This window comes from Brienomyrus brachyistius, unplaced genomic scaffold (genome assembly GCF_023856365.1).
Source record: "Brienomyrus brachyistius isolate T26 unplaced genomic scaffold, BBRACH_0.4 scaffold104, whole genome shotgun sequence".
NCBI classification, from domain to species: domain Eukaryota; kingdom Metazoa; phylum Chordata; class Actinopteri; order Osteoglossiformes; family Mormyridae; genus Brienomyrus; species Brienomyrus brachyistius.
In genome coordinates, this window is record NW_026042379.1 from 481,305 (window position 1) to 504,744 (window position 23,440).

The 23,440-nt window shown below is 39.2% G+C and overlaps 2 protein-coding genes across 2 annotated transcripts; both read right to left on the reverse strand.

The window, feature by feature from the left end:
- Positions 1-5,375: 5,375 nt before the first annotated feature.
- Positions 5,376-7,486, reverse strand: LOC125727607 (neuromedin-U receptor 1-like). Its single transcript, XM_049004454.1, has 2 exons — positions 6,583-7,486; positions 5,376-5,767 (listed from the first exon to the last, which is right to left on the reverse strand). The coding sequence occupies exons 1-2, from the start codon at positions 7,484-7,486 to the stop codon at positions 5,376-5,378; spliced, it is 1,296 nt and encodes a 431-aa protein (XP_048860411.1).
- Positions 7,487-10,662: 3,176 nt separating this feature from the next.
- On the reverse strand, positions 10,663-21,127 carry LOC125727600 (5-hydroxytryptamine receptor 3A-like). The gene is made up of 10 exons (XM_049004440.1): positions 21,068-21,127; positions 14,364-14,469; positions 13,660-13,829; positions 13,460-13,504; positions 13,061-13,167; positions 12,590-12,759; positions 12,217-12,497; positions 11,880-12,090; positions 11,581-11,784; positions 10,663-11,418 (listed from the first exon to the last, which is right to left on the reverse strand). The coding sequence occupies exons 2-10, from the start codon at positions 14,464-14,466 to the stop codon at positions 11,138-11,140; spliced, it is 1,572 nt and encodes a 523-aa protein (XP_048860397.1). The 5' UTR covers positions 14,467-14,469; positions 21,068-21,127; the 3' UTR covers positions 10,663-11,137.
- Between the last annotated feature and the right edge of the window lie 2,313 nt (positions 21,128-23,440).

Here is a 23,440-nt window from a genome sequence, read left to right on the forward strand (position 1 = left end):
AATCGTGGGGGTAGATCTCATATTTGCGACGTCACAGAAGGCCTGTCTCAGTATACAGCAGGTGATTTTTTTTAATCACCATCGTTATTAGTAATCTGTGAAACTACAGGAATACATGACACTATGTAGACGGTTGTTTTGAAGGAACAAAGGTTCCAGTTTGCATTTCCTCTAATTATATGCAAGATAACATTTTAACCATTGCCATATCTACATCTGAAGATCATATGAAAGTGAGACACATTTATGAAAATGTACCACACTGTGAATCCATTTAAAGGTGTCTTTTTTACACTGTTCTCTATAGATTAAAAGTTCCAGGTGGGATTATACTTCACTGTCAACCAAAGAGAACTGTTGTGTGTTATTAAAAATGCCTGTAGCGTTCGATAATTTGCTGCATCAGTATGCCTGCGCTGACTCAATAGATACTCTTTGTCTATGCTTTCATTTTTAGCTGAGGTGGGCAACACAGTACACAAGGTCATGACGCATCTCGTCTTGAGGGTCCTGCAAGCAGAAAGTGAAAGTGAAACCTTCTCTCAATATCCTTTAACGGGGTTTTGTTAGCCTTGTGTCGTATTGACTATATTATTCATGTCTGGGAGCTTCGTAGACACATCTGAGGTTTTGCAACCAACTTAAAGTCAGAAAATATATTATTCAAAACAGTAAACTTATAAATTCTAGATGGGAATTAAGAAGTCCCCATAACATGAACGGGAAAAAATTAATGGAACAGAAAAAAATGATGAACAAATCTAGATATAGTTAAGAATTGTTAAGGAGGTGTGCAGTTCTGTGGGCTAAGCCTCTGGGCCAGTGGTTTGAGTGCAGATTGATGCCTGAATTTGTCAGTTATGACAGCTTTTATTGGGTGGTGTGAAACTCAGGCCTGTGACCAGAAGGTCACTGGTTCAAATCCCACGGCTGACAGAGTAATTTTATACATTGGGCCCTTGAGCAAGGCCCTCAATCCCAAGTACTCCAGGGACTGGCTGACTCTGCTCTCTCCTTCTGATTCACTTGACAAAGGTTTTTGCCAAATAACAGTTAAATAGAAACGATACTGAAGAATGGACTTTAGCATTAACGTTTGTAACAAAACACAGACGAACTGACATCCTCATCACCTGACCTCCATCTTACATTTATAAAACAGTTGAGATTATTAAGGCTATTTAGTTTTAATGACAACCAGAAACCATAAATTTTATCGTGCAAAGCTATTGGTAACATTAAAAAACAAAGTACACAGAGCACAGTCATTTGGAAACTGTATCCTGTTCTGCAAAGTCGCCCTTGAATCATTTTCCATAAAAATTGTGAATCATACATTGACACTGTGGGTTTCTGCCTTTTTATTCTTAATGAACATTAAAATATTTTCCTTTCTCGTTTTCGTTAAAACAGCATGTTGTGTCATACTCTGATACACTTTCCAAGCATACACCAGTGACAACTGAATGATAAATGTTTTTTCGTTTGGCCATGCTTCTTTTAAAAGTAAAGTTTTAAAGTACTGTATAAAGACACCAGTGCAGTCACCTGCTTTTCTTTTGTATATACTGTATAATGTTTATTTCTTAGCTCTGTAACTCTGAAATGATCGAGAGGGCTGTGTATTACCCTTACTTATCTTCAATTTCAGTGAATGTTTAAAGAATTAACAACTCATATGGTAACTACAGACTAACCTGTGATACATGAACTCTTCAGATGACTTTGACATCCCTTAAATCCATCTCACTCTTTTTCAGAATGATGAATACTAAAAAACTGCTATTTACTTTTGAATAGGTGCCATTTTCCATTGCTTCAAAAATAACTTTTGTTCACTTTGTCGTACACATTACCTGGTAAATCATCATTGTCGTACATGAAAAATAAGAATAATATAATATATATGCAAACACATTTATGTACACACACACAGACACACACACACTCTGAAATGAATAGCCCAAAAGCATCTCGGGGACAGTTCTCAACTCCTTGTAAACTACTGTCCTCAAATAACAGGTCAGACCCACATACACACACACAAACACACACAAACACATTATACATAATCATGGTCTACATGATCCTGCAGAAAGACAGCAGGACATATCACATTCACCATTCACTAAATAATATGCAATCTGTTTTAATTAACTATATTCTCCAACATTTACACACAATTCTACTGAATAGCTAGAAGTTTAAAAAGACAAACTAGTGACCATCACACAATTTCAACATTTACATTAACAATATGATGATATTTTGTACAAAAAACACCCTCACTGCCCTGCGAATATCTGAGTGGAATAAGACACTGCACAAACACTGCACTGGGAGCGGCGCTAAAGATCTATGACAATGGGGACTGATTGAAAAGGCAACACTATTTAAAGTAATGTTGATTTATTGATTTATTTATTTGTTTGTTTTTTTGAGGGGGGGGGGGCAAAAGAACATTTTATTGGAGCTAATTCCCCCTAAACAGCCCTAGTGTCACCCCCACACAATGTTCTACTTATTCAACACTCTTGTTATGGTTGGCCAACTTAAGGTATGTTTTTGCATGGTTTTTGATAGTTTAGCTAGTTGTACCAGCTTATGATAGTCATTCTAGCTGGTTTAGCTGGTCAAACCCGCATGACCAGCTTGACAGGCTGACCACACCAACATGAACAACTGGTGACCCACCCGGGACATGATCATCTGAGACCAGCGAAAACCAGCTGCAGTTATTAGCTGTTTTTTTTTTAGCCAACTTAAAGTCGCCAATCAACCCATCATGCACACTGGTAAGTTTTAACGCCTGCAATTTTGCGGATTATCTGTATTTTGCTTTTATGTGCTTTTCAGTTTTTTTTCTGATAATAAGATTCCCTGCTTGAAGCCATGCATGTTATTTTTTAGACATCACTCACCTGGTACCAGAGAGTACCAAAAAGCCGGCATCGGTACTCATAGTCAGTCAGAAAAATTGGTACGGATGCATCCCTAAGGATGTAGTTATGGTTAGGGTTGCCTTTAGGACTGGATCAGGGACTAGGGTTAGGATTGTAGCTAGGATAAGGGTGGCCTTTATGGTTAGAGCTATAGTTACAGTTAGAGTTGTATTTAGGGCTGGAGGTAGGGTTAGGATGGTCTTTAGTGGTGGAGCTGTGGTTCGGGTTATGGTTATGCTACATGTCTCTATTAAAAATCATTGCTCAACTTTGACAGCCCTAATTTTAAGGCTCAATAAAAGTGTCAGTGTAAAGAGTATTGTCTCATCCAGAGGTGGAGATTTCAGGTCCAGAGAGTACAAATCCAAGGCAAGATTTTGGTTCAACCAACCAGTTGAGTGACTGTGACTGTGAGTCTTTATACTAAACTGGTTGGTTGAAACAATCTCAGGTCTCATCATACAATATATCAATGTGCCAACAACTTTGATATACCACCCAGCCCTAACACTTTATTGCATAATACAAAATAAAACACACATTTTAGGTTCGTATTAAACCTCACTGCATGCCTTCTGACGTAAACGTCGATAAGAATCCATGCTCTCCGGCGCCTGTGACTATGGAAATGCTTCACAGTCACACCAACAGATTTACCGCCATTTCGGCAGATAATTCACTTGTCATTCCACAGAGCAATTCACCATATATGTAGACAGTAATAACTTTTATTTTATGTGTGTTACGTGCCATAAGAGTTTTGGATATGTCTACAGCTGGTAAGTTTTAACGCCAGTCTTCTGCCCCAAGCTCCACTCACCACTTGTTGCCCGCCTCCCAGTTTCTGGCCACGCCCCTTCCGCCCTCTGACCTCTGACCTTGTGTTCTGGTTGAGGATAAAGCCTGCTGATCGCATCCAGCTCGAGCTCTTGCTCAACATTTGTCTTTTGCTATTACTGTGATGGTTTGCTGTTTCTGATTGACTTCTTGTGTATGACGGTTCTGATCGTTTGGTTTCTGGTTTTCTGCTTCGCCCCTTTTTGTACTTTTGCCTTTGGTTTGTTTGTCTTCTGGTTTTGACCTCTCGCTTAGCTCCTGACTGCTCTCTTTGCCTCGCCCCTTCGGATACTGTGTTTCGGCCTGTGTGTTTTCTGTATATGTCTGTTAGATGTGTAAGGAGTGACTGCCTTTTTGTTTATACGTATGTGGTGTTTACTGTGGTTTTGGTTAGGGAGTTAGATTTTTGTCATTTCCTTTCCTCTTGTTTTCATTACCTATAGAGTTTGGGACGTGTTCGTTAGCCGTTTTGCTTGTTGTTTTGGCCTGGGTCACTCCCGAAGTTTGTTGCACCTCGTGTTTGTGAAAGTGTCTGTGAATAAACATAAAAATACAAAAAAGATCCCTTTGTTTCCCGTGTTCCCTTTTCCCATTCCTTGGTTGTCTCGTCTTCCCCTCTCCTTTTCCCTTTACCTTTCTGTCGGTCCTCAAACCTAGACTGGGGATCGTAACACGTGAATATTCTCATTGACAAAGAAAGTAGCATAGACTCCCAAGAGTTAAAAAAAAATCACAAATGCACATATTTAGGAATAAGTACATGGAAAAAGAACTGGGCACATCTGACTTCTGTATGTCACCATCTGGCCAACTAAAATAGCAAAGAAAGAACACAAACAGAAACCGCATCACTGTCCACTGTACAGTATGTATGTAGTATAAAAAAGTACATTATGTTAACCAGCATAAAATATCTAGAAGAGAGACACTGATGTCATTAACAGACAGTATTACTGAAACTTGGAAGTGTTACTGAAATCTTTACCTTCAATATCAAGAGAAGAATCAGCCCACTTGAAATTTGTTGTTTGTCTGTAATTAAGGTGAGATCAATAAATCATCATCCCTGAATAGATTTTATTCTATGCTAGTTACACCACTCACAGCTGTATTCTAGTGTCAAAAACGTTCTCCTGGGAACAGAATGGCTAGAGATAGGATGGCTGAATGATTGTTTGGATTTTTAACAGGGAATGAATGGGGATTTAGAGCAAAAGAATATGGTCATGGTTCGTAGCCAGCTAATTTAAAACAACAATCAAAATTCCTTGTGGATTCTTCAGAAGTAAAATTTAAGCCATAAGTCTCAGTATCGGTATTCTGATATAGCTCTTACTATGAGTGAAGTTTTAATGACAATTACTGCATCTTCAAGTGCTTAAACCTTTCTGCTGTAATATATTATTAAAATGTGTACTTGTTTGTTCTGGAAGTCGTTTCTAATTTATTGCAACTGAATCAGCTGAAAAGAGAAATCCAGGTAACAAAGTGATCACTATCAGAGACTGTAAAAGGTAGAGCAAGTCTGCCATAAACCATTAAGCATTAGGTAGTCATTGTGGTTGTTTTGTGGTCTTTGTGGACTGCATGGTAGCTCTATGTTAAAGCAGTGGCCTCATTATTCAGGATTCCATCTGAGAAAATGTTGCACTCCTCTCCCTCTGTAACAAGTACGCCATTGGTGGATGGGAGTTCACATATGGTGCTGCGCAGGGTCACTCTGGTCACACTTAAGGAGTGCTTTCTGGCCACCAGGTGCCGAGTGCGATGGCACATCACCTCCCTGAACATATCCCGGAAGCGGGTGGACATGAGGTTGTACAGGATGGGGTTGGCGGCAGAACTGAGGTAGAAAAAGACGCCGGAGATGATGTGGACGTACTGGAACATCACCAGGTGTTCGCTGGTCCAGTGGCTGATAAAACTCCACATCAGACGGTCGGTGTGGAAGGGCGCCCAGCAGATTCCAAACACTATGACTAACACAACTGCAACAAACATGCACAAAGAAGGCAGCTCGTTTAAAAGCGTCATATTTCGCTCTTAGTCTGTATGCAGGATTTATTAGAAATCAGAAAGAGGAGCGATTGCAAGGGACCGTTAAATAAATGCAGTTGACCCTGAGGACTGTTGTCCACATTTCAGTTTAAACAGTTATTTGGTTAGATTTGTAGGCATTACGGAATTTGAAGTGTGTGTATAGTAAAGTAATGAAATCCTGTCACTTGCCTTTCTGTCCTTCCTTAGAGGCTGAATAGAATTATATACTCAGTCTATAGGCTCTTTTCCAATGTAATTATTTATGATGCTCACTGCATTCCTAATTATATTTTCCAAAAGGAAAAATGTGGTAAAAGAACCCAGAGACAAGGACCCATCCATTTTCTGTAACTATTTGTCCTATTCACGGTTGCAGGTATTCTGGAGTCTATTCCAGAAGCTACAGATGCAAGGCAGGGAACAACCAAGGATGGGGCACCAGCCCATCGCAGGGCACACACACTCACACCAGTCACTCACACATACAACCTGCAGACAATTTAGCATCTCCAATTAGCCTCAGCATGTTTTTGGACTGTGGGGGGAAAACCGGAGAACCCGGAGGAAACCCCACGACGACATGGGGAGAACATGCAAACTCCACACACATGGAACCATGGAGGAGACTCAAACACTGGTCCCAGATGTGTGAGGCAACAGTGCTAAACACTGCACCAATAAGATGAAAGTAATGGGGTATGTTACTACAGTATATAGTGTTGGCAAGCTGCAACGCGAATAGAAAGGAGAGTTAGACACTCACAAAGCATTTTAGTGACCTGTCGATGGCGCACTTTCTGCTGCTGGCCATGCGAGTTGCAGCAGCCATCTTGGTCGTGGGCGGACTGGCCTTTCAGCACCTGCTGGATCTTCTCCCGCTTCAGCTGTAGCCCAATGAGCAGGTAGAGCCAGCTGATGGTGAACATAGGCAGCAGAAAGAAGAGCAGCGTGGTGACCTGGATGATGACGTTGTACATCCAGCGTGGCTTTACCAGCATGCAGATAGCAGACTCTGGGATTTCCTGACCCGTGGCAGATGGCAGAGAGACTATGCCATGCAGGCTGGTGTTGGGTATAGCGCACAGCACTGAGATGATCCACACAGCCAGGATAACCCTCTTGGCATGGGTTCTGGTCACCACAAACTTGGCCTTGAGAGGGTAGATCACGGCTATGTAGCGTTCTACACTGAGGGACGTCACGATAAGAATAGAGGCGAAGCACACTGTTTCGAAGAGGAAGGTCCTGAAGTAGCAGCCACCCTTACCAAACACAAAGGGGTAGTTACTCCACATCTCATACAACTCAAGCGGCATTCCCAGCACCAGCACCAGCAGGTCAGACACCGCAAGGCTGAACAGGTAGTAATTAGTGGGCGTCCGCATGACCTTGTTGCGGGCTATCACCGTGCAGGTCAAGACATTGCCCACGGCCCCTATGAGAAATATAAGCAGGTAAACAACGCACATGGGCATAAAGACAGAGGAGCGACGTGGGCCGAGGTACTTTTCCAGGTATTCTTCCTGAGTGAGGCAAAAGTCCTCATTCGCTGCAGAGAAGTTTGTCATCAGGTGGGAACTGCTGTTGCATCTCACGTTGTAGGTACATTTAGATGCCTCAGTCTGTGAGGTTTGCATTTCCGGTAATGAGCAGTTTTTGCTCTCCATTACAGTGGAATTGAGTTGAATGCTTGGGGAGAAAAAGAGAGACAATGAGCAGGTTTAGGTCTGAAAGCTTTTTTATACATTTCTACTAAACCAGTGTTTCTCAAGCCAGTCCTTGGTGACCCCCAGACAGTCCACATTTTTGCTCCCTCCCAGCTCCCTGCCAGACAGTCCACATTTCTGCTTCCTCCCAACTCCCAGTACTGCTATTTTTATCATTAGTTTTTGATGGTAAATATTGTTTTAGAAATAATAAAATACAACACAATTTGAGCCATTAATTCAAAATCAAAATGAAGGTGAGAGAGGTAAGCATGGCATTATCATCGTAACAACTATAAGCATCTGCAAGGACCATTCCAGTTTATAGAATATTGTTGTGATGCAGTGCCTCTTATTTGAGGGCATGCAATTCAGTACATCTGTTGCATTTCCTAAATACAGCAATGACAGTTTAGATAGGAGTCATGTACAGTGTTTAATAGTCATAGTCATCTGAGTCTGAAACTGAGCAGAAAAACAGTCACCATAGTAACTTTAAACTATTAAAAGGACACAAACCAGGCCACCTCTCACATATTTAGTTAGGACAGGTTAGAATTAGAATCAGAAAGGTCATTTCAATAAGGAGTCTTGATGCTCTCAAATATGTGTTTTTACACAAGTGCTTGATGTTTTAGTTGCAACAATACACTCACAAATGCAAACCTGCAAAAATCTGTCTTTTCAGGCATTTGAATGAGCTAAATTCATGTTCGCATCAGTGCATGTTCAGACTAACAGAATAAGATACACATTATATATTGTGTTTACATTTGTAAACATACATTTAAATAAAAAATGCATGTGTTTTTGATTTACAGAAATATTTTGAAAAATTACTTATTTACAGAAATCGCACTCCATCCATGCTCCCAAAAACACAGAAACTCAAATGCTCATCGAAAATGATTCTGTGTTCTGTGTTCCTGTCATTTACTTCCATAAGGATACAATGAAATAAATATGCAATTAATACTGTTAATGTCAGTTAATATCTTAAAGTTTTGAAATACTGTCTTTTTCTGTGCATGCTAATTAAATTAAAACACAAATTAAAACAGGCCACATAGAATCCCTCACAATCGTTATGCTGATTGCAACTATTATTTTGTTTGTTTGTTTAATAGAAAATGTTTTAACACACGTAAGGGAAATATCACAGATTTTAACAAATGCCCACCATACATACATGTCATTATCATATGTAATATCTAACCAATATTTAAGTTCTTTTTTTTTATTTCTGCTTTTTACATTTCTTAAAATAAATTTTAATTTTGAAACTTACCCCACAGACTGTCCCTTTGTGGTCTTTTTATTTATTTAGTTTAATATTTTTATTATTATTATTTTACCAATGGCAAAGAGAATCAAAAACACAAAATACAAATTGTTTGAAATAAATCTTCCTTCCCAGTTATACAGTCCAAACGGTCTTTATGTTTCTGCTCCTGTTTGACTTTTCAAAGTGACTTTTGACTGCTTTTCTTGTGTGAGGTGCACTTGACTGTTTAAATGACCCGCTGATTAAGGGCTCTCCCTGTTCACTCCCTGACACCACCACTGCACTTTTCCTTAAGCCTAGAAGCTCTTCCCTCGTTTCGTCCTATCCAATCGTTCAGCCTCCCTTTCTAATTCACCAACCTCTTTATCTCCATGTTTGAAAATGTTTGATTCTCAGATTTTACTGTTTAGACAATGTCTATTGAATGTCCAATATATTGCTATTTCTCATGAAAGAAACATTACTTTTATTGACATCGTCTAGAAATTTCCTGTCATTTGTACAGTATTACTTTAAAATATGTGGAGTCTTCAACTTTCATGTTTTCTTGTGTGATATCAGCATCCTTTTAATAGTATTAATTTTATTAAACATGAATCTAATTTTAAGAAAAAACCTGAAGCATTCATTGGTTAATTACTTGCTAAATTCAGACATATATATCAAACACCAGTCTAACCAAAATCACAACAAAACAATCCAAAGAACGTGAAATGAAACCCTTAGCAACATGAGAACACGCAAGATCCATGCATTCAAAATCTGAGTCAGTAATCAAGATCGCAGCCACAATGGAGTTCTCTGAAAGTGTCTTTCCTGCTTTTGAAAGGTCTATTAAATTATGGAACATAATGGAAAAGATTAATATAATTTTTCAATCCAGTAATATCATTACTTTATATAATCCACTTTTTGGAATTCCCTGGTCTCTGAATCCAAATAATTAATTCTGACATTTTTATTCAAAAGCATAATAAGCAATAAATCCCCTAATTAGGTGGCAAAATTTTTGGACTTGGCTCCATAATTAGATTCTCAACTGAAACTACAAGAATTACACTGTGAAAATTAACTGTGTTTTGTTTTATAGTGTATCTTTTTTAAAATTGGTTTTCAGTAATAATGAACAGGTAAGGCGGCAACAAATAAAGAAGAAGAAATATAGATGAATATATTAGAAATATATTAACAAAATGGTTAGAAATAAATGACGATTTTATTTGTAGGTTACAGTCATATGTAAGTTTGAGGAGTTAACATGCAGTGCCATATGTCCCAATGGTGTCAATTGCCAGTTAAAATTCAGAAGTGTGGACTGTGTCACATCTAATGTTAACCCCTTGTGGATTTTATAAATATTGATAATGTGACAGGTGGTTGTTAACTTTGCTACTTGTATGTGTAAGTTCATTGGTCTCAAACAGTACAGGATATTTCACCAATGTAGAATATCAGAACAGTGTAACAGAAATATATAAATCACCTTACACACACACACACACACACACACACAGAGATATATGTCATATAAAGTGTTCATAGAAAGTCTTGGGAAGCTTGCTTGATTCAGGAAAATATTGCAAATTTATTAGTTTATAATAAAAATCTTCATTCATTTACAAAAAGTTTATATCACATTAGAAACAACTGGAAGTTTTAAAGTAAAATATAAATTACTAATAACTGATACCCAAATTATAGTTCCTACAGAGCCATTCTGAGATAAAAAGTTTGTTAGTAACATCTTTGAAATAACACAAAACATTTGTGTTCATTATCCCTTTGGGACCCAATGACTACACTTGCGATTAACAGCAAAATAGCAACAACAGAAATGAATGAGTCAGTCAAAAAAAAATTATCCTTAATGAAAAGAAAATATCTATGTGGAAGATACGTTAAACATTGCTTGTCAATGCACTTTTGTGCAAAAGTATCCCAAAACTTTCTGTGAGCACTATGTGTATGTGTGTGTGTGTATATATATAAATATATATACGTATATGTGTGTGTGTGCATATGCGTTCATGTATGTATTTTATATTTTAATTGTTATTTTTTATCTTCATGTCATTGTCACATCTGTGAAAAGCTTACAGCTTACAGAAATCAAATGGAGATAAATCCATATTCACTGGGTAGACGATAGTGGATATCTGCCAAAACACAGTCTAGTAGTGCAAATGAAAAGACATTGGTATAATTTCAGAGTGCTACAATTTCTGAGAAGCACTAATTTTATAAATGATGAATTGCACTTCCATGTCGTTGCCAATGTCTTCATGTAAATGCTCAGTCAGTGACAGCTCACATGTATGACAGTCGGACTATTTACCAAGCCATTGTACCCAAATGATAACAAAAGCAATAAGACTAAAGAAAATGAAGAGGACATAGAGGATGAAAAAACAACGATCAATAATGTCTCCAACCCGGTGCCACTCATCAGCAGCATGCCTGCATGTGAGGTGCTTCTCCACTTCAATGCGAATGGCTAGAAGATCCTGACCTAGCTTCTTCAGCACCTCTACAACTGGATCGTCAATCTGGAGCCTTGATTTATTGGAGGTTGGGTCTGAAACACTCATGGAAACTGGATTCTTCACCGCTGACACATGAGGGAATGAGTGAAACGATACCTTTAAGGTTAAAGTTCAAAACATTTAGCCATCTAAACAAACATTCATAAATTATTCATATTAATTCTTGTGGAGGCTATAATCACTGACACGTCCATGACTTGGCTGGGGCCTACTTGACATTTCCATACCTTGAGTGCTAGGGGTGTAAGTATCTGTGTCCTGGTCACCCAGTTTCTGAGGAAAACGAACAAGCCAGGCCAGGCATTTCAAAACAAGGATCTTGACCCAGTGAGGCACTGCGGAGTGGTTGGATCTGCACAGGATTTTGGTAATGATGATAGTCTCCAGAAGGCTTGCTACCATCAAAGCCAGGGAGACGGAGAAGACGACATCTAAAGACAGAAGAAGAGAAAAGGTCTAGTAGCTAAATATGTGTTATGGATGTTAAAAAACAATGCTTGTTATTCAAATAAACTTAAAAATTTACTAAGTAGTGGAAGTCTATTTCCGGTAATAGGTAGCAAATTATTCATGATGAGCAGGAATACGGTGTAGCCCAAGATGATAGTCATCTTGAAGGTGGCACGGTCTACAGCCTCTGGTGGCAGAAGAAAGCTTATGAGGTCCACGATCATGAGGAAGCAGCTGGGGATCAGGAGGTTCACGACATACGTGGTGGGCCTGCGTCTCATGACGATCTGAATGGAGAGATAAAGGAAAGATACAGTAATGCACATTAATGAAAAAATGCTGTATGATATGTCATTAAACACTGTTTATGCTTGCAGTTGCTACAAAGACTGGAAGGATGGCTGGGTGGATGCTGCTCCGGCATTGGCTGATAGTATCATATGGCTTATCGCTAACTGAACGTGCATCGTGAGCTGAAGCATCGTAAAGCGAGGATCATCTGTACTGAATTCCGGTGCTATAATACTTACATTGTAGACAACTGTGTCAAAGAAATTATCATTATAATAAGCGCATCGTGTTTTAGAAGCAGTGATGTCCACTAGTTCCCATTCTTCAATTCTGTCCATCACCATATTGGACAGCATCAGTGACTCTTCTCCTGATTCTCCCATATTTATTGTAATGTCAGAAGCTGTTGGGTCAGAAGAGAATCTTTTCATACCAAAGCATATTCTGTTTCCTAAAGCGGTGCACTGTCGCATATATGTGCAGTGGTTCTCTCACCGGTGTGGATGTAGGAATTGAATGTCAAGGAACAATTCTGTACGTCAAACGGGAAGGTGTAGATGTCCAGGTTGCAGGAGCTGACAGACCTCACTGGCCGACCGTCTGTCACATAACCAGAGGAATCCAAATGCACGTAAGGTATCTGAGGAGATGTGTCCCTGTCCATACTAAAAGAGAGAGAATGTGAACGTCACTAAAAGACAACGTCGGCAGCGTCTTGACAGCAGATGTAACCAGCCTCTTTCCCACAATTGTATATTGCGTAAGAGGTCTTTAGATGTAGGGATGGTGAGGCGACACTAATCTGTGAACAGATCTTAGGAGCAATCCCTTATCCTTATCAGGATCTAAGTATTCTAGCCACCTTTGTGTACTAAATATGCGCATTGCAAGATGGAGAGTAGGCTGGATAATCAGATAGACGAATAGTTATATCACACTGGCAGCTGTAGGCATACAGACACTCACCACTCATTAATAACAACATCGGGCATCCATAGCTTTTGCCTGGGAAGTGTGATCTTTGCAATCCCACACTGTACAGGGTCCCAGCTCAGATACTCAATCTCCCAACTCTTAACAAAATTAATACATTTATCATCAATTAGTTAACTGAAAATACATTTTAAAAAATCATACTTGAGATCTTTTATAGATTGCAAGTGCATTTAAATTCTACTAATATGCCGGTTCATATACTGAAATACATTTTTTACTTGAATTATTGATACTAATTGTTTTTATAATGCTGTTTATGCATTTTTTTTATCACTTCAGTGCATTCAATTCATGGCATATCTATAGCATTTTGTGTTAATTTTCAAATTTTATTGTAAATAAATTTTTATGGAGGACGCTAATACTCACCAGCGTGAGCCAAATATACGTTGTTAATATCTGGGTCTTTTCATCCTAAAAGACAAAAAACAAACAATAAGGAAAACAAAAGAAGACTCTTCTTAAATATGCTTACACATAGGAGTACACAGATTGTTTTATATGTATATAGAAGAATAATGACCAGTAAATAATAATAGAACAAAGAAGTGCTTGTAAATGTCACTCACCACCCCGAGGATGCCATACAGTGTAAAATAGATTGTGATATTGGTGGGTGTCTGCAGGCTGTACACGGGACGGATGGGGTTTAAATAAAAGGTCTTTTCTATTTCCTTATAGAGGGACTTGGCATCTGGGTAGGAGCAGTTCACTGTTACAGCACACGTCACGGCAGGAGCTAAAGAGACAGACCAGCTGTTTACATTCAAGACACGGATGAAACACATCGCTCCTTTGTTCATTCACTAGTTATACCATATGCTCTACTACGGCTAGGCAATATATCGACAAAAGTTTGCATCATGATTATGACCATCGTTAACTTGAATATCATGAAAATGACGACATAGCCTGAACATTTGCTTTCTTGCAAAACTTTTTTTACACGAATTCCATCAAGCAATTAGTCTATTTTTGACGTAATTTATCATTATTCTTGTCACATACTCCATAATTATTAGTAAAACAATTCGGCCAACACAATCAGAAAAGCTCAAGACCACTTGTCATATTTTACTGTTTTCTACATATGAATTTTATAATATCGTGATGAATATCAATATTGTGAAAATCTATAAAAAATATTGTGATACCATTTTTAAGGCATATTGCACAGCCCTACATTTTACCCATAAATTCTTCTCTGTTTTATGACAAAAATCATGACAAGAAGTCATTTCAGCAAAAAAGTGTGATGAATCAGGACTCTCACCTTGAAGAAGGAGACTGGCAACGAGAAGAGCTACAAGCTTTTCCCTGCTATTCAGCCAGTTCAGACCCTTCTGCTGCCCAGCTGCTGTCTGAACCTGTGACATTTGCTGTTGTCATGGCAAGAAGAAGAATCTTCTTAAACATTTATTACTACTACGCCCCTAAACGATCCAACTAGAAATCTAATATGAGAGACAAAATAGCTTTATATTATACATCTTCGTAATTTTTTTTTGGAATAGCAGTTTTATACACTTTAATAGCAGGATTTGGTTGCAGTAACTTTGAAGGTGCTGAGGTTACTGTGTGAATACATCATCACTGAAGGTGCCTGTTCTGTTGATGGAAAGAACACAACATACTGACAAAGCAGGTCTCACAAGAAGAGGTGGCATCTATACCACAGACGAACAATGATGTTTTTAAAGGCCATTCAGGTCTGTGGTTATGGCTTAGGACAGCAATGTTTAACTTGCTTAAACAAAAAGAGTTTGAATACAAACAAACAAGGCAAACAATTATATGATTCATTAAAAATTGCATGATTTGTATGAATTATTTACACTTTTAAGAGTTTAATGAGACACCTTCTGCATTGCATGTTTTATGGATTGAAGTTTACTTCATACACATTATAGCTATATACATCAAAACTGCATAAAAGTTATTCAGTTGCTCTATATTCATACCCATTATAATAGCTAAGCCACACCTCATCATTGTTACATCACTAGACTATACGGCTCTACAGCAAAACTTTACATAGGTTTACATTTTAAAAAGATACTAGTTTGTCTGTAACTTTTACTTTAACTTCCATTTCTGTCCAACATATACAACAAATTCCAGCTCAATGGAATTATATAACATAAAATGTACTGTACCTGTGCTTTGCACTGGCCTTTATCCATCTGAAGCCACCTGTGACTATTATCTCAGTTAGTAACTATAACCTACATCATGTGATCACGTCCTAGCATTCATGGAGCTTTTCCAGGCGATGGGCAGGTAAATTAAATTAAAGAGCTAGCCTTATTTTTGTAAAGTCAGTCTTTGGTATATATAGGCTCGATGAACGACTGTGTTTGCTCATGGAGAACGTGAAATCTTTGTAGCATGTCTGCTGTGATCAGTTGCTGTAGAACCAGATGTTTTGAATAAGAAGCTCGTCCTAGATAGAGTATCTCAGATGTAAGAAAACATGCCTATTCAAATTAGTATGTGTGATTGTGTAGATGTGCCATTGGTGGACAGGTGCATAAGGATGTAATTCAAGAAAAATGTCATTGGGTTTTGGTCAGGATAGGCAAGAATATTCTGGCCTGTTAGTAACTCTATTGTGTATCTATATGAAATGATGTAGCTGACAAAATCTTCCTGGTAGCCGTCTGAGCAGAAGTCTTGAAATTCTGTAGCAAACAGATGCAGAAATACTACCGAAATTATCCTCCAATATGATATGTTTCCATCAGTGTTAATTTCATCAACGACCGTTATTTTCAGACTAAAACGAGACGATAACTAAATAAAAATGATTTCGCGAGGCCTAAGACTATGACGAAGTGTATTGACAATTTCGTCAACAAATAAAAATGAGAAGAAAATGTTTGTCAGAGACGAGATACAATCAGAACTAATGTAGTTCGGTTATAGGGGTATGTATATATATATATATATATATATATATATATATATATATATATATATATACAGTCAGGTCCATAAATATTGGGACATCGACACAATTCTAATCTTTTTGGCTCTATACACCACCACAATGCATTTGAAATGAAACGAACAAGATGTGCTTTAACTGCAGACTTTCAGCTTTAATTTGAGGGTACTTACATACAAATCAGGTGAACGGTGTAGGAATTACAGCAGTTTGTATATCTGCCACCCACTTTTTAAGGGACCAAAAGTAATGGGACAATTGGCTGCTCAGCTGTTCCATGGCCAAGTGTGTGTCATTCCCTCATTATCTAATTTACAAGGAGCAGATAAAAGGTCTAGAGTTCATTTCAAGTGTGCTATTTGCATTTGGAATCCGTTGCTGTCAACTCTCAATATGAGATGCAAAGACCTATCACTATCAGTGAAGCAAGCCATCATTAGGCTGAAAAATAAAAACAAACCCATCAGAGAGATAGCAAATACATTAGGTGTAGCCAAATCAACTGTTTGGAACATTCTTAAAAAGAAAGATCGCACCGGTGAGCTCAGCAACACCAAAAGAGTTGCAAGACCACGGAAAACAACTGTGGTGGATGACCGAAGAAATCTTTCCCTGGTGAAGAAAAACCCCTTCAGAACAGTTGGCCAGATCAAGAACACTCTCCAGGAAGTAGGTGTATGTGTGTCAAGGTCAACAATCAAGAGAAGACTTCACCAGAGTGAATACAGAGGGTTCAACTAAACATGTAAACCATTGGTGAGCCTCAAAAACAGGAAGACCAGATTAGAGTTTGCCAAACAACATCTAAAAAAGCCTTTACAGTTCTGGAACAACATCCTATGGACAGATGAGACAAAGATCAACTTGTACCAGAGTGATGGGAAGAGAAGAGTATGGAGAAGGAAAGGAACTGCTCACGATCCAAAACATACCACATCATCAGTGAAGTATGGTGGTGGTAGTGTCATGGCGTGGGCATGTATGGCTGCCACTGGAACTGGTTCCCTTGTATTTATTGATGATGTGCCTGCTGACAAAAGCAGCAGGATGAATTCTGAAGTGTTTCGGGCAATATTATCTGCTCATATTCAGCCAAATGCTTCAGAACTCATTGGACGGTGCTTCATAGTGCAGATGGACAATGACCTGAAGCATACTGCGAAAGCAACCAAAGAGTTTTTTAAGGCAAAGAAGTGGAATATTATGCAATGGCCAAGTCAATCACCTGACCTGAATCCGATTGAGTGTGTATTTCACTTGCTAAAGACAAAACTGAAGGGGAAAAGCCCCAAGAACAAGCAGGAACAGAAGACAGTTGCAGTAGAGGCCTGGCAGAGCATCACTAGGGATGTAACCCAGCGTTTGATGATGCCTGTGCATTCCGGACTTCAGGCTGTAATTGACTGCAAAGGATTTGCAACCAAGTATTAAAAAGTGAAAGTTTGATTTATGATTGTTAATTTGTCCCATTACTTTTGGTCCCTTAAAAAGTGGGTGGCAGATATACAAACTGCTGTAATTCCTACACCGTTCACCTGATTTGTATGTAAATACCCTCAAATTAAAGCTGAAAGTCTGCAGTTAAAGCACATCTTGTTCATTCCATTTCAAATTCATTGTGGTGGTGTATAGAGCCAAAAAGATTAGAATTGTGTCGATGTCCCAATATTTATGGACCTGACTGTATATATATTCCAAAACATATAAAATGTGACCATGTCACATGTTTTTCTCATATTAGCTTTATATTTGTCGAGTAACAACGCAAACGGAATGACAAGCCGTTTCATCTAAAATGATTTAGATGACTAAATTATGACAGGAAACTAAATTACATTTTAGTCAAAATACTATGACTAAAACTATATAAAATTTTGCTGTCAAAATTAACACTGATTTCCATGTACTATCAACTAACTACAGTTACAATAATACAAGTTACTTTGCATTTTAAGCCTGTTGCTGCTTTGAATTGCCATGAGTTATAATCCAAGGAAAGTAGACAGGCACCTGGATCATTTGCAAAAAATATTCACGGCGACTGCCTGTGAGCCTTTATTTTTGCATTTTCGCAGCAAAACCTGGACTGTGGCTTTACTTATTTGAACAGATTGATCGATCTGTTGTGACAGCTTTAGGAATGCAAATCACGGGGCTAGTTGTTCTAGTTTTCAGTATATGTACTAGAACTGGCTTTTCAAATGCTGTGAAAATGAACTGTGTATTTTTTATAAAGCTTTACATTTTTATTATATAGTTATGTTAATATTTTATTAATAAACTTTAAATAAAATATAAATTAAATTAGTCCCTTTTATTCACTACTACACGATTTTTCAAGAATTCCCAATCTTATTGAATTCTTCAGTTTTTACAGGAGCACAGAGTAAAACTGGCATTCTTATATGAACAGCTTTAGCCCTGATTATCTGACTGTACAGTATATGTGTTCATGGGCACAGCAAGACCGCAGATCTCCGCAGAGGGTCGTGTGGTCAGCAGAATGTGTAATCGGACAGGCACTTCCAAACGGTGCAGATCCAGGGGCAACAAAATCATCAAGGACCCCAGCCACCCCCTGTTTTCTCTGCGGAGATTGCGGAAATGCTCTCGCGGCTGGAAGAGCAGCACTGAAAGGCTGAGGAAGAGCTCCCTCCCCCAGCAGATACGGAGCCTAAATGTGGACGCGTCTAGGGCTGTTCAGTCCCCCAAAATAGTCACATGTCCGTGGGTCTCCTGAACAAGGCCCTTAACCCCCAGCTTCAGGGGTGCTGCATGCTGGCTGACCTGGTGCTGTGACCCCCCCGCCCCAAAGCTTGCTTTTATCTGCGTATGTGTCTCATGAAGCACATGATGGGGTAGCTGAAAAGAGAATTTACCCAGGAGATTAATGAAGGATTATTATTCTGCCATCTTCTAACATTTTGTCCGGGGTGGGCTTAGACCCTATTCCAGGCAATATGAGGTTGGTGTACCCCCTGGGTGGGATGGCGGTCCATTTCAGGATGCACACACACACACACACACACACACACACACACACACACATGCACACAGTCGTGTAATCACATCTTTTTGGGGACCGCTCCCATTCATTTCTATGGGAAAAATGCTAATGCTAACTGCGACAATCTTAACCCCCACCCAGCCCTAACTATAACCATAAGTAACCAAACAAAATACAAGAGTTTTTCATTGCAGTCATGGATTTTTATAAAATAGAGTTTCCAGGAAACTGGTCCCCATAAGGTAAAAAAAATGGATATTCATCACATTGTGGGTATACCTGGACCACACACACACACACACACACACACACACACACACACATCTGCCTGTGGAAACAGGAGTAGTGGGAGCAATCAGGCACAACATGGGAAGAACATGAAAACACCGCAAACACTGGTATTGGTTTTCTGTGGAAGTAGCTTGATTAATATAGTGCAGTAGTCAGCTTGTGCATATTATTCATGCCATATTCAGGGGCAGAGGCTCAGCAAAATCGGGGCAGCATGTGGCTCTGCAGGTTTTGCCTCAAAGCCTCTGACTGGAAGGTTGTCAGTTCAAGTCCCATGTCTAGGAGAGAAACTTCACTGCTGGGCACTTGATCGAGACCCTTAAGCCTAATCACTCCAGCAACACTGTGTGACCCTACTCTAATATTTATGTCATGAGGGACAAAGTTACCTCTAAATAATTACATGTAAATGGAATAGAAAAACAGAGAAGTCAAAGATCAGTAACAGTGGACAGAGGCTGTAATTAAAAAGCACAGTAACATCAAACTGACATTTTCTTAGCATAATTTTCTTAGGTGAAAATGATTTACATTTAGGGCCGGCATGGTGGTGCAGTGGTTAGCACTGTTGCCTCACACCTCTGGGACCCGGGTTCGAGTCTCCGCCTGGGTCACATGTGTGTGGAGTTTGCATGTTCTCCCCATGTCGTCGTGGGGTTTCCTCCGGGTACTCCGGTTTCCCCCCACAGTCCAAAAACATGCTGAGGCTAATTGGAGCTACTAAATTGCCCGTAGGTGTGCATGTGTGAGTGAATGGTGTGTGAGTGTGCCCTGCGATGGGCTGGCCCCCCATCCTTGGTTGTTCCCTGCCTCGTGCCCATTGCCTCTGGGATAGGCTCCGGACCCCCCGCGACCCAGTAGGATAAGCGGTTTGCAAAATGGATGGATGGATGGATGGATGGATTTACATTTAGCAGAATTCATACTTAGAGAAATTAGTAAAGAAGGCTGCAAAAATTATCCGTTTATGGTCAATTAGCTTCATCTCACACACACAAAAAAAATGACTGAAATACAACCTTGAATTGAAGTAAACTTTTTCCAGAAGAAAAAATGTCTCTTTACCAAAATTGACTGACAGTCCATACCCTAGAAATAAAGTTCAGGGGGAAACTGTAGCAAAGAGGAACAACTGAGAGTAAAGCAAGCGCAAGATACGATGCTGAGGATTGTATAAAATATGTAAAAAAACGTTCAGTCATGAAGATACGACACACGATTCCTGCATTGTGCTAAACTTCAACTTTGTCACTAGGTATTACAGTGTTAGTCCGCCCCCAGGTGGAATTTTCGTTTCGTAGAACTGCTGTTCTAAAAATGTATCACTTTTTAACTTTTTTTTCCAAAGGCATTTTACTACTTAACTTCTAACCCGTAAGTCCTAGGATAGCTACTTGATCCTTCTGGAATTTACAAATTAAAGGTGTGTTTATATTTGATGAAACAACAAATAATGACTGGCTAAAGTTTATTGGCAAGTTTTTCATGTTTTATCGCATGTAGTTGCATATATTTGCATTACAAAGCCTGCACTGGTCAACAACCTATTTTATGGAGTTTGTACACACGGTAATGAATATATATAAATATATAACCTTTCTGTGCAAAATATGCACATTACCCTTTCAAACTACCTCATCAGCCAAGATGGAAGAGTCAGGTAAGGTATCAGAGATATTAGTGGCAAACTGGTGAGATTTATATATATATATATATATAAATAATGACATACTCAGCCAAAACGACAGGCACCTGCAGATTCCAGATGACTAGATTCCTTGGTCTCGCTGAGATTTTAGCAGGAAATTTCATATGGCGTTAAATTAGTGCCAAAAGTCGTACGCATAAAAACCACGCGTGCATGCGCTTGCGAGCAGAAAATCCATGCTCTCTACGCGCTCGTGATTGCACAGCATTCACTCGCTCGACAGGAAGAATTTTGACACTTTGGAGGCGGGAACAGTGGCTAATGGCTCCGCTTCTTTGATTGTTTTTTTTTTTATATTGACTACGATTGGCTTTTTGCTTTGGTAGAAGATGAAGATAATTGACCAATGGATGTGGGATTCACACTGTCCTGATGTCGGAGCAAGTAAGTCTTACCAGGGGCGCTGCTAAGGATTTTGGGCCCCATGAAAAGAATCTAGACAAGGCCCCCAACACATTTATTGGGGGCTTCTCTGGGCCCCCTATCAGTCATGGGCCCCGAGAATCGTCATCGTTTACCCCCCCTTTACAGCACCCCTGAGTCTTACACTGCTGTTTTCATATTCCACATTAAGGATTGGAATCGTGTGTGCCTTAATTAAAGCAGAGCTTGAAATTCAATACGGTATAGCTGGTATCTCGTGCAATATTATTTATTCACAGTCTGCTATCATAATTTGGGAATTTCCCGCTTCGTCTTACCGTATATAAAACAATGGGCCAATGTACGGTAAATTGCATTGTGAATAACATTTCTTAATACAACATCACAAAGCCAATTTAATAAATTCAAATCCTGGGAAGAGCGCTCCTCAGATATTTGTTCTCGGGTTAGTGTTAGCAGACTATAGGCGAAACCACCTTAAGTGCTATCTGTTAATGTTTATTAAATTAGCATTAGAATGGAGAGGTTTTTAATATCTTTTGTCCTTGTAGCTGCTAAATACACTCATTATTAAAGCCATAAAGTTGTCTGCCTGCTACATTGGAATCTCCACTGAGTAAGTGTTTTTGATGGATTTTATTTAACTTTATTTGACTCTGGTCCTTAGATCTAATGTCATACTTCTTCACTTATATTGTTTGTGAAAAGGTTTACCACGGTCAAACAGAGCAGCCACTACATCATCATACATGAACAAGCACCTCACAAAACAAAAACATTTCATTTTCATGATTAAAACTTTTGAATGGTAGGCCTAGTGTGTGGATCAGAGACAAGATCTTGACATCTCATTAACTATAATTTGTTCTGTGAACAGCTCAGATACCACCTTCTCGAAAGTCTTCTGCATAAAATAGAAATGGGATTCAGCACGACTCCACTAAATTTGGATTACCTGGAGTTCCTTTGTCATCAGGAGCTGTATCTTCTGCAGGCCCTGTCTAATCACATTGAAGTACCTCCTGCTATCACCCTGGCTTTGCAAGAGGTCTTTGACCTTGTGAGGGCACATCTGGAACGTCCAGCCCCATGTGTCACACAGGAAGTCACTGCCACCAATGGACGACCCAAGATTTTGATTGAAGAACAACGTTTGAAAGAAATGCTCCATACTCAACTTCCTGTCCCTTGCATAGCCACACTGATGGGTGTTTCAAGAAGAACAATCTTAAGAAGAATGAAAGAATATGACCTCTGTGTTAGGGACACATATAATTCCGTCAGTGATGAGGACGATTTGGTTTCTTCTGTCAAGAATGATCTACCAAATGCAGGCTACAGGATGGTCAGAGGGAGGCTGCAGTCAATGGGCTACAGGGTTTGGTGGAGAAGAGTTGCAGCCTCCATGCATAGGGTTGATTCCATGCGCATCATATCAAGGTTGTCAAGTCTTGGCTGTGTTGTATGCAGAATGTACTCTGTACCAGGGCCTTTGTCTCTGGTACACGTGGACACAAACCACAAGTTGATCCGGTTTGTATTAACAGCAAATTTATTTGAAGTTTGTTCATCTACAGCCCTGGGTGGATTGGTGTGAGGTGGTGGTGGGGCTTTGGAGAAGATTTCCTGCCGATCAACACTGGCAACTTATATCTATGTGTCATGGAGGTCTCGGGACCCACAGATATTCAGAGACATGTGGATAGTTTACCAGTGTTTTTCAGCAGGAAATAGTTATTACTACAAATTGTCACCCCCCCACCCCCACCCCCCACAAAAACTGGATCTGGCTATAGTGGGAAAATCTTTTTTTTATATATATATATATATATATATATATATATTTGTGAGAACTTGAAAGCAAAGTAAACAAAACTTGGAAAAATATATGCTCATTCACCAATTTTCTAATCTGGGTTCTAAAGTGGTCAGGCTTGCAAGTGTATTTGGTTATTTGTCTATCCTAGCCTGTTGCAGTGTGTATTTCCTATATATTTTGCATGTAAAAATGTT

Bases quoted from the DNA above. Each gene is read 5' to 3' on its own strand.
- LOC125727607 (XM_049004454.1), bottom strand. From the start codon at position 7,486: ATGGAGAGCAAAAACTGCTCATTACCGGAAATGCAAACCTCACAGACT. The intron at 5,768-6,582 runs GTGAGTGTCTAA...TGTTTGTTGCAG, and splicing joins ACAGGTCACTAAAATGCTTT to TTGTGTTAGTCATAGTGTTT.
- LOC125727600 (XM_049004440.1), bottom strand. From the start codon at position 14,466: ATGTCACAGGTTCAGACAGCAGCTGGGCAGCAGAAGGGTCTGAACTGG. The intron at 13,505-13,659 runs GTGAGTGACATT...TTTGTCTTTTAG, and splicing joins TGTATGGCATCCTCGGGGTG to GATGAAAAGACCCAGATATT. The intron at 12,760-13,060 runs GTGAGTGTCTGT...TCTCTCTTTTAG, and splicing joins GATGTTGTTATTAATGAGTG to TATGGACAGGGACACATCTC.